Source organism: Cyclospora cayetanensis, unplaced genomic scaffold, assembly GCF_002999335.1.
Source record: "Cyclospora cayetanensis isolate NF1_C8 unplaced genomic scaffold, CcayRef3 CcayRef3_contig_369, whole genome shotgun sequence".
Taxonomy (NCBI): Eukaryota; Apicomplexa; class Conoidasida; order Eucoccidiorida; family Eimeriidae; genus Cyclospora; species Cyclospora cayetanensis.
The window spans coordinates 1-11824 of NW_020312335.1; the positions used below are offsets into that span (position 1 = coordinate 1).

Consider the following 11824-nt stretch of genomic DNA (forward strand, 5'->3'; position numbering starts at 1 on the left):
GGCACTCTCGGGTAATTTGCCTCTTCATAGATTTTCGTGCTGGTTTTTGGGCTAGGAATTTGGTCATGCTGCTTGCGAAAGCTGTGTCAGCATGCAGAGATTGCTTCATGATGAGCGGTCGCACGCTAAACTAGTGTGTGCTGCGATTTTATTAACAAAGTTTCCTTAGCTTGTGTTTTTTCGTAACAGGAATGCAGCGCACTTTGTCCGATGCACTAGATGCAACGCAACGATGCCGCTAGGTAGATATCAATAAGCAAATAAACAAGTCTCGTCGAAAAGAGGAGCGTTTATATTCTTGAATCAATCAATTTTTGACCTCCAGAGCCCCAGAGGCCAAATAGACTGACCCAAGCATGGTCCTGTGTCTCCCTTGTTTCCACTGGCCCATTAGGTCGGTGGCTGTGTGTCGGACTGACATCCACGGCTCACTGCACATTTGTCTGAGTTCTTCTCTGTTCAGTCGCCTTTATCCTCTAAATTCAAGCCTTTGCTGGCAAAAGTATGCCATTGTTGTGCTGTGCAGTGAACTTTCCCCCATCCTCGCGAGCAGCCCAAACCCCCCTGGCGAAGGTGTCACTCTCCGACAGCGGGCCCAACTGTAAGTACCCTTCAAGGACTTCGTTCTTCGCATGTCATGCAATGATTGCTGCGGCTTCTCGATGCTCACGTCTCTCGCTGCGGCCAAAGTAAATTTTTGCTTAGAGAGCCTCCTGGCCTCTGCTGTCTGCTAGCTCCCCAATGCTGCTTCTTTTTTAAAACGCTAAAGTCGGGCAGTTGGTCTCTGGCAATTAGGGATACGTACACACCATCGTGGCACGTGTGTGAAGGAGGTGAGGAAATGCTGTAGGCCACCTTGCCTATCCGTTCGACTATCAAAATAAGGCGCGCTAATGACGGTTGAACTTGGAACAGATAAATATACCCGGGGGTTCGGGCTGCTAGTCCACACTTCGTTTCCCGCGACAAGCTCAGCCTCTCGTCAGTGAGAAATTTAAAAATACTTTACTGCCACTCAGCTCTGAGGTAATATCTAAGCCCGGTCACATAGTTGGCTGACTAATTTTGTCCTAGGGGGTGTAAGTGTGGGCGCCAAGCCTCCAGCTGCGTCGATGTCGGTTGTCGTAATGTTTTCTTCCCGAATACTACTTTAAGCAACCAGATCCGGTAAGTGAATGACTGATGGCGCTATTCGCGAACCAAAGAGCAGGAAGCAAACGCTTCCACTCGCTCTCGTTGGATTGAGTGTACGCACGTGGTGTTTGTTCAAACTGTCTGTTGGTGAGTTCTGTTTGGCCGTCGATTGGAGAAGGGTATGCGGATAGTATTGCCTGCTTGAGGACAAAGCGCTGGGACAGCTGCTGCCAAATGTCCGACTGGAAATGCTTCTGATCATAGATTAGGACTTGTGGAGGCTCATCAAATTAGACCAGGAGATCAGCGAGAAGTTCAACCCTTTCTGCTTCTCCAATATGCTTCGCGACTGCAATGTAATTTGCCATCTTACTAATTGTGTGCACAAAAATGAGGCTCGATTCCTTATCACGTATCATAGAAGGGAAGCATGTGATGAACTCTAGACCAACGTCACCCCATCTGGAAGGAATAAGCATTGGCTGAAGTAAGATGCTCTGCGTTTGCTTAAGTGCCTTGGATGCTATGCACTGCATACACGACTTCGCGTGGATGTTGGCATAAACCCGTATACCCGGCCAGTAGCAGTATCTACTCAGGCCCTGGAACTCCTGTTGTCCGCAGTTTCAACGGTCACGTGGTCATGCTGCCGACATAGCACATGATCAAGGAACTCGGGTACTTTCGGGGCACGAATGCGCCACAAGCCGTGTACATATACATGGCAGGTAGTGAGTGCTTAGACCGAATGCGTGCTTGCTGGCGTTGAGGTCGGGCTAAACCTCTTCGCCATTTTTGCTGCCTAGCCACTTCGAAAGGTCCGTGGAAGTCGGAACACTGGAAGTAGCCAACTTTTTCTGCCTGGGATTATATCCGGTCACTCTTGGGAAGCAAGAAGGCAAATTTTAGGGGCTCCGGGGCTGCGGTTCACCGGTAGGGGGAGCTTCCGCCTCGGAGGCTGGGAGCTCCGGTGAATGAGCGGTAGCAGGCGCGTTATTTGGTGCCTCCACTTGCGGCAGCGGCTCAAGCGATGATTAGGGTGGGGAGTCTTGCCGCTGGTGGGCCGACCGAGTTTGTGTTGCCCGCCCGATAGTTGCACAGGTGTTCCCGATTGTTGTACCACTGAGCTGTTGCATCAACGGCCGTAATAATGGCGGTCGTCGACCTTAGGATGTGATACAGTCAGTGCACGGCAGGTGTGGGGTGTCAGGAACTGCGGCATACAGCGGATGGGGGAAGAGCGCATGTGCAGCTTTGTTCCGCTTGCCCTTCAGGTACCTGGTGGTGAGGTCCTAAAGTTTGGCCAAAAATATCAGCCAACGCGTCGGGTGTCCTCTTAATGGCTTAGAAGTGGTCTGCGGCTGGTAGATAAATGTTTGGCAGTCTGTGTACGTGACAAATCATTGTTCAACTGAATGTTGGCACTTTACCAAAGTGGATACTAAAGTTAAAGACTCTTGGTCGCAAGTGGAGAATTTCTGCTGCGACAAGCTCACAGCCTGGCGAAAATAGATAACTGTATGCTGTCTCATTCATGCACTGCGACAAAGGTATCATCCGATGCATTGCTATGAATGTGGCGAGATTTGATACTCAGGAATTTGGAGAGCCATACATTCCACTACCCACTCCTTGAGCTGCTTCACGGCCACCTATGAGGTGGCCCCCAGGTGAACGTCGTACTCCTTTTCCTAAATTTAACTACCGGTCATGCTACGTCGGCAAACCCGGGACCCACAAATATGCGACAGTGGTTAGAAGTCCCGAGAAGCTGCCGCACCTGTGTCTCGTTAGTCAACACCTTTGGTCAGCTTATGATAGCATGTACCTTTCCAGTTAAAGACTGGTCGCCCTTACCGCTGGGTATATCTGAGATACTTTAGCTGCTGTCGTACAAGCTTGCACTTCCTCAATTTTGGATGGAAATGATCTTTCAAGCAGGTACTGAGCATCTGCCGCAAGAGCTGCACGTGAGTGTCCAGGTTAGAATGTATGTGAAAGCGTCATCAAAGTAGGTAATTTCTCCTTGTTCCAAAACTGCTTACAAGTAAGCATTGATATCAGCTTGTATCACATTACACCTCCAGACACCCATTCCTAAACGAAAAGCACTCTCCCACTAGCCATCTGATGCCATTCATATTTGGTGAAACTCGCCTTTAAGTCAAGCGTGGAAAAGTACGTTCCGCCTAGCACTTCATATATGGTCTCTACCGATGGCATCGATATGCTCGGATCTAGCATTGAACAGCACACCATTTTGATGTTGACTGTCATTTGCATGTTCCCTTTCCCTGTAATATCAATGTGACTATCCACCATGATTGTGGGGACACAGGTAGGCGACTACGGCCCTGGAGGTCAATTTGGCAGTCTCCTTTTTATGGAAAGTAAGATGATCGGGTGGCATGCAGTAGAGAGCGTTTTGTTAGTAGTAACCTCGTATAAGTAAGATGTAGAGATCATTAGGACGCCTGGGGGGCAGCCCTTCCAGGAGGCTATCAGGAAGCAGACATCTATGTTCTTGAAGTGCAGCTTGCACCTGCGAAATCAGCTAGTGGGCTTGCTCTGAGCAAAGCCAGAAATACAATTTGGTATTTTTCAAGGCTGCATTAGGCCGGAGAGATGTTTCCTCCGCCTAGGCTGGAGCCAGAACGTTATGAATGGCTCATGGTCAAGGGTGAACGACCAGAAGTACGCTGATGCTAATCGAGGGCACTGAGTGAGGCTTTTCGTAGCTTCCCAGTAGCCGTGCCACAGTGTTCTTATCGAGGATAGGCAAGGCGAGAACACTGTCAAGCCCTTACAGTGTCAGCCCGCACCTGATGAGGTGGAGTTTCGATAGAAACCCCGGCTTTGGCCTGTCAATCTGGAGTGGACCGCCTAGGAGATGGTCCTGGTAGTGGTTGTGCTTCCGTCGCTTGCAGGTCGGCAACATATTGGGCCACGGTATGGTATGCCTTTCCCACTGAAGTCATGTTAACGGGTGGTGGGAGCGAGAGCTCAGGCTTGCAGCCTCTCTCCCTCGTAGCACTGGCATGCCACATCAGTGGCCATTGACATATTCACACAGCTTGTCTGACTGGAACTCCTACTCAGGCTGCTGTTTGATGAGCTAGTCTAGCCCTTGATAAAGTTCATAGGGAATAGGCCCTGCCAGGAAGCACTGTGAAAACACTTTTAACTGTATCACATGTACAAATACTAAGCAACTCAGCTTCTTTCGTAACTTTTCCATGTTGACCAGGATGAACATAAGAGTGTACTTTAGGGCCTTGTCGCTGCATCGAGGCGGGGCAAAAGAAGCTTCTGAAGGCCCAAGTGTGTTAGATAACGTTACATCTCTGCCCCACATTTTCGTTGCATAACACTCCTGTTCGCCAATTCGTACACAGCAGCAGGGAAAACCACCGATTTTTCCGCGGCCACTATCTACGCTCCGTCACTCTCCTGTAATAGCACGATCCGTGCCAGGACGCTTGCCCGCTCCTGACTCCGACGTACGTGCATTTATGTATTCACCGCCGTTTGTCCTCAAATCAAACGGCCTATCGCTAGCCCTCGGCCCGCCCTTATCCAGTATATGCAACTCCTTCAAATATCGCAAACGCCTTCCAATTCGCTTTTAGTGCTTCCTCCCCTCTACGTTCTGTGGAAAGAGGCGTTGCCTCTCATCTGGGGAGACCAAGATAGTGTCAGGTTCCGTGGTTACTACCCATTGATCCATCTTCAGTATTGCCGCGCCCAGTAAGTTCGCCTCACACTTCTAGGCCCACCCGTTCGAGCGCCTCTGTTGTTCATCCTCGCTAGTTGGCGTCCTGGTGAGTGACGCTTCCTTTGACGACTCACACCCTACTCGTCGTGTTGCGCAGTTAGCGGCATAGTAGTCCCTGCCTCCACACTGGAAGCATAAGTCCCCTGACCCCCGCTGAGCACCGTTCCGCAGCGGGCAGTCTTAACCGAAGTGTCCTCTGGTGCTGCATTATTACAACCATCCTCGCCTGCTCTTGCTGATCTCCCGCGGTCGAGGTTGGGTAGCAGCTCACGCTGCGGGAATCAACGTGATGCCGTTGGCGACTGGCTCAGTTCCTGCTCGCCCTGTTGGGCCTGACGTCATGCATCGTCCAAGCACGGACATACTTGTGGTAATATGTGCATGCTTGGTATCAGGGGGTCTCCGACCTGTGGCAATGCAGCTGCCGTGTCCCCCCAGTTGGTAAATCGCTGTGTCGTTTGTAAGCGTTTGGTGTCATCCAGCATGTTGGCTAGGTAGTTTTAAAGCAGTTCCTGCAGCAGTGGTACTTACATCTAAGGACACTCTTCTTGAAATCCAAACCGAGTATTCACCATCATGTGTCCATTGTCTGTCAGCTCAATTGAAACCCTCTCTCGTGTATTCCTACAGAAGCACATCAAGAAGCATCCTCTTAGGCCCTATCATGACTCAATATTTAGCTTCGTTTTTTGTAGGAAGTTCTGCATATCACGTTCGCCTTCATCTGCAATTGTCTGATTACACTGTGGGTTAGCTGGAGTAGTCGGCATAATCATGATGCCGCTGTGGAGGGGTCACTGACGACCTGTTCACGTCTCGCCTGGCAAGGAAGCACTTATTTTAACAATAATCTTTGAGCTGCAAAACCTCGGAGTCCAACAGACTGACTCTCAGGCAAAGTTGTCCGTCTCTTGTGTTTCCACCCGCACAGCCCTAAAGGGCGGATGGGCATATACCAGCCTGCCATCCAAGGCTTTTTGTCTATTCGTTTGAGTCAGTTTCTATTTAGAGTTTGCGCATTATCTATTTTCACCTCTTCAGACTCATACATTTGCGGACAAGCTCATTATATGGTAGTGCTCTGCCCACGTCGCACCGCCGCTGTATTGGTTGGCGCCCTCAAGCGCTGTTGGCCAAAATCTTTCTCACCCCCTTATATTTTTTTGTGCCACCGAGTTAACAATTTGGTTTTCTCATTCTTTCAGTCATTTTCGGTTTTGCCTAGCAGGAAACAGAGATAGACTGGAAACTTTTCTGCTGCTCTGTAGGCAATTTCTCGTACCTGAGACAGTGTGTGTTGCAATGCGGGGAAAGATGTAATGGGCTTGGCAACACACATACAATTTTTACTGCATTGCTTACGCGTAGCTAAGAATTAGCGCAAATTGCTTAATTGGCTCGTCCGATGTATCTTACTTGATACAAATTACTGCCACTCTCAGTCATTGTAGATGGCCCTAAGAAGTATTACAAAACCCTGCAGAGCTCGGCCGCACCACCAGCAGGCTCAAAACTGTACGCCAGCTAGCTCTTCCGCCATCCTATTGCATCCTTCCACGGATGCAGGCCCCTAAGGACAGCGTGGAATGGCGCTTGCTGAAGAGTTACGGTGTTATCTCGAGCCCTAGTGAAACAATGTGGTAGCAAGGGTCTCCAGCGTGGGCTAAGAGCGCGCCTATGGAAACCACAAGCTCAAAGACCACTTTTAAAGCAGTGTAAGAAGAAACACGAGCCATGCTAGTTCAATACGCGTGTTGAAATCCCAAACTCGTTGTTAACCCTGCTCGAGCTGCCTATGGCACTTGCAAAGCCCACCCTGAAATAATGAATCTTCTTTGTTCCTGCAGGAAATCAATTCAAATGTACCATGGAGGTACCTGCAGTGTTAAGATCTGCTGCCGCACTTCCACGCCCACTGGGCCGGTAGTAGCTGCACGCCTGTAAGTCAGACAACACCAAGAACAGGAACCTTCACTGCCATGGAGGATTCGGTGCCTGAGACGAACAGCCGCCGCTATGCAGAATCAGTATTTAGACTATTAGGTCATCAAAAAACTTTATGTGCCCCGTTGCATGCCAACCAAGTTGGTACATTGGGCTGATGGATTTCCTATTTTAAAAATGGCCAGGTGGGAGTCACAGCCGCTTGAGCCACAAGGAGCCAGCTGAGAAATATGTCTCTTGTGTGATTTTTTTCTCCAATTCTGTTCGTTGTTCGGTTAGCGGTTCTTGTTCTAAGTAGGCAACGAAGAATCAAATAAGCTCCAAAATGACATGCTTCCCCACATTTTCCCAAGACCCGCAGCTGCATGTACCTGCAGATCTATAAGGCCTGAGGGCCCTCTAAGACTGTGGATGTCGACCTCTCCTAGCTTGTAAAGTGTTATGGCGTAGAGTGAGTTATTTACTGCGGAGAAACCAGCTGAAGGTGCAGCTTTCGTCTTAGTTTACTCCAGAAAAAGCCGCCTAGCAATAATGTACGGAGGGGTTCTCCCACGAGTTCGTTTCGTAGAAGTGCATAGACTGGCCTTTAGTTGCCAATAATACAGCTGCGTATGCAATCGCAGGGTTATTTCACTTCACATTTGGCTTCGCATCATAGTTATGCAGCACCTGTCAGTACACGGGAGTGTTCGGCATCGTGCTCACTCGGACAAGTACGTTTTACAGCTCCAGCCACAAACCAAAAACAGAACCAAAACTCGTTCATTGATCTTTGTTTGCAGATAGTACGTAGTGAAGGTTATTATAAATTTTGGCTGGTCGTAGAAGTATTTATTTGTAGATGACAAGAGCTTTAGCGGGGGCATCAGCTGTCAGATCCCACGAAATTCGGGTGAAGGCTTTTTGACATCAGCTTCACACACTGAAAGCATTGCTGATGTCCATGCTGTTATTCGAGAAACGGTTCCATTTGTAAGTTCAGAAAGCACGGGATAGGTTCGACGCCGTGTCTTGCACTTAGGCGTCTTGCCAAGACGAGTGCACCCTAGATGCTGCAGCCAAATCCGGCAAATATTCGTATTATAAGATTAAACTTATTGGTCAACACAGCTGGATAGTAACCATCTATCTGAGTGTCGATGGATGAAGTATCCTCACACCGTTGGATTTTGCATCTTTCGGTGTGCTGGAAGCGTTGAAGCTTATTCGCTGGCAAAATCAAAAGAATGTATCCGTTCCTCACTTAGATCATTTACATTTTATTTCTAGCATCACAATTTTTATTTAAAACAAAATTAAAGTCTCTAATAGTTGCCAGTAAGAGAGTGCGCGCCCTAAGCCATGCAGAAGCTTCACAGTCCTGTGATGCAATATCTGCGGTCTTGTCGAAACCATTTTCCGTCATTGGGCCATGTAACACAGTTTTGTCTAGCAATTACACTCGTATCCTGTTTTGTGCAGTTCAAGCGCACATTTGTACATAGAGGGTTGTGGTGCATGGAGTGAGGTAGCTCACCACCCTCATGCCAAATTACCGATAACACCGAAATTCACTGCGTGCATAGCATCTGCGCGATTATCTGAATAATTCTAAGCTATACATTTAAATGTCTAATGTCGTATTACAGCGAAATAAAGGAGTGCACTGTCGAACGTCAGATCTTCGTTACACTTATTCTGGAGGCCTTTCCGCTTGTGTTACAAGGCCCGGATACAATGTGGCGCTCCGCCTCATATTCAATGAAAGATGAATAATATATAACTTTTCATTAAGCACTGGAATATCACGCTTTCACATTCCGTTGGCTGACACTCCAGAGCTCCGTCAGATCCATCTGTGCTCAGTGAGACTTAGCCCTCAAACAGTGCTCGCTGCATGCCAGCCCTAATGTGCTCTGCAAAAAGCGCCATAGCTAGAGTGCTTTATTTGACATAAATAAAAGAGAGCGAAGAAATGTCTGCTTTTCAAAGTCAAGGCCCATGCGCATCTATTAGTGGATGGTCCTTCATAGAGGCGGACACATGGGCATAATGCTTTCTTACTTCGGTGCCTTACCTTTAGCTACCCAGATGCTGCTCAACTCGGTGGTACAGCCTGCCTAAGCTATTGAGCTGTGCAGATTCTCCGCTATGCCTGTAAAACCACTACGCCATCCAGCGAAAGCTCTCTGGCAATCCAACGCATCGCTACTGGTGCACTTGGAAAAAGAGGGTGGGCTATTGCTCACCGTCAGAAAGTTTTTAAAAATGCTTGCGCTGGTTTAGACTACACCATATAAATACGAATCTGTTCATTCTTAAAGCTAGCTTGGTGTAAGCCATGGCAAGGACACGCCGTAGCAGTGTCTCTGCAGCCCACGAACTTTCCTTGCCGGAAAGTCATCCGGACTCCCAGGGATTTACTGGTGGTCGTCTTACTTTAAACAAGGCAGAACCTAGAGTGTCTGTCAGTGCGGCTCGTGTAGACCGCATGGGCCTTCATTTGTCCCTAACGATCCCCTTTGACTCTTCTGTCGCACCAAAAGCAGGAAGAAACACATGTAGAGAGGCTCCAAAGGAGACCACGTTTTCGCGTCAAAACCCCCCCACTGATCCAACAACGTGGCGCAGAACGGCTTACTCCAAAGGATCTTTGCTGCACCCTACCGGAAACGTATCCGCTCATTCTACTCGTCAAGCAAGCCAGAAGGCGAAAGAAGCACAGGCAAACAAAGGCTTACTGAAGACAAATGGCCATGGTCGCACTCGCGCAGGCACACCGATGCGTACGATAGAGGCTGGCATGCCAGCCAACACACGTAGCACCCCTTGGACAAATGGTGCTTCACCGTCACACACCGCTACTGCATCATTGAGAGAGACTCCATACAATCTTAGAGAGAGATGGACAGCTGTGCGGGGGACCAAGCTACATGAAGAAGATTTAGTATCATTTCCATGCGTAATATGTAGCACTCGTGGCAAGCGAGCACGAGTGCGGCAGGTGTCTGCTAGTTCCTTGTCAGAAAGCGCGCTGAGTTCGCCTGCAATGCACCATGATACAGCAAATGGGCGTGCCTTTTCTTCCACTCAGATGCCTGCCCGGGGCTTGGGCTCTAGAAAATATAGTGGCACAATGCTAACCAAACAAATTGCAGGCCTCTACAAACTACTGCAAATTAGTCAAACTTTATATGCAAAACAACGTCATTGTAGAGCAGGTTGTAGGAACGATACGAGTAACGGCAGCATGGGTGCGCGAAGACATAGTTCAGAGAGCCCTGGATACTTCGCTCACCCAATAGTAACGCAATGCTTTGACTTTTGGAAGGCTGGTACAGGAGGACTGGGAGCTTCCGCAACAAAAGTCATAAGCTGCCCTCTCAGGAGCTATCCGAAAAATGCATTTTGGGTGGGGCTTACCCTTTTGGTAAGCTTTTGGAGGGGGGGCTCCGGGTGGTATTTCTGGCTGCTTGCAGCTGTATGCTCCGCGCTTTTGGAGCCATTCAATTCCGTAGTCCTTCTTGAGCATGGTAGCCACCTTACACGCGGCCAGTTTTATCTTACTGAGTCTCCGGAAGTGCTTCAGCAGTGCTCGCAGCTAGGACGCATCTGCATAGAAGCCACAAGGGAGGTTTGTGGCCTTCCCGTTGACTTACCACTGCATGAATGCATATATCTTGGTCATGACGTGGCAGCAAGAGACTCTGGTGGCTTTGTCGACTACGCCCAAACCTCAGGAAGTGCATCTCAAGGAACGCTTGCTTTGGCACAGCTGCTCCAAGGGGTGGCTTCGTTCGTATTGCCTCAACTGCCGTCCGCCTTAATACCTGTACCACCCGTTCACGGCACTTTGGAATCGGAGGGTGACACACTTCTGCAAAGCTACTTTCCTTTGTATAATCATACAAATGACCCCGGACGACTAGTGTCAAGCACAAATGCTGCATATATAATCCCGGACAAGACTGGCCAGCTAGGGATTGCCCTAGCTCGCCGCTCATCGATCTTCGCAATTGCCATGGAAACGCCTGAAGCAGTGAAACCGGAGGGAGAGTGTGCCTCTCCAGAAGTGCGCCACTTTTCCGTGTACATACAAGTGGATGATGAACATCGCTCTATGTGTCCGTCATCCTCCAGAGATACATTACATGCGAAGACGCACGCGAAATCCCGTGGTCGGTGGTGTGAGGTCGGAAGTTTTGAATATCGATGCTCTAGCGTAAGAGCTCTGCAGGTTTTTTGCCTGCATACTCCGCGTCCAAGTTCAAGACCGGCAAGTCCCTGGACTACTACCGGCAGTGGCGTTTGCAGGGGCACAACGGGGTGGCAAACCGAACGAGTCTTCATTGTACTGAAAAGTAATTGGGGAGCCGATGCAACCCGTGTGCATAGACTTCGGGTCTTGGCAAGACCCTCACCACCCTAATGGATATACGTTGCTCAAAGATCATCTATCTGACAGTTCTTCTGGCCTCTGGAACCAACAAAGGAATAACACACTCCTCTCAGCTTCAATGCAATAAATCCAGCTGATGCTCACAACCAAGCAAGCTCTAAAGGCCCCAACAGCCTCAAAGCAGCCCTACAAGGCTCGACCATTTTTACCAGCAGGCTCAAAAATTCGACGCCAGCTAGCTCCTCTGCCGTCCTAGTGCATCCGCTCACAGATACAGGCCCCTAATAACAACGCATTCTTGGGATGACGCTCACTGATTAGTCCAGTGGTATACCGGGCCTCCACAACGCAATGTCGTAGAGAGGGTCTCTAATGCGGGCAGATTATGACTGTGTCGAAGTCTCAAATCTATTAGTCACAATGTGCAGTCTTCATATAAATGATTTCAAGAGTTTATTCCAAAACCGCCAATCTTTGGACCTGGTTTGGGAACTGAGAAATCAATGCAAATACTCCACGAAGATGTCACTGAAATTAGTTTCTGTTTCTACCCTTTCACGTTCAATGGGCCGGCTGCTACACGCCTGCAAGCC

General features: G+C 49.0%; 1 protein-coding gene across 1 annotated transcript; it reads left to right on the top strand.

Annotated features, from left to right (window-relative positions):
* Positions 1-9173: 9173 nt before the first annotated feature.
* On the top strand, positions 9174-11261 carry LOC113146531. Its single transcript, XM_026334126.1, has one exon. The coding sequence runs from the start codon at positions 9174-9176 to the stop codon at positions 11259-11261; it is 2088 nt and encodes a 695-aa protein (XP_026189911.1).
* Positions 11262-11824: the final 563 nt, after the last annotated feature.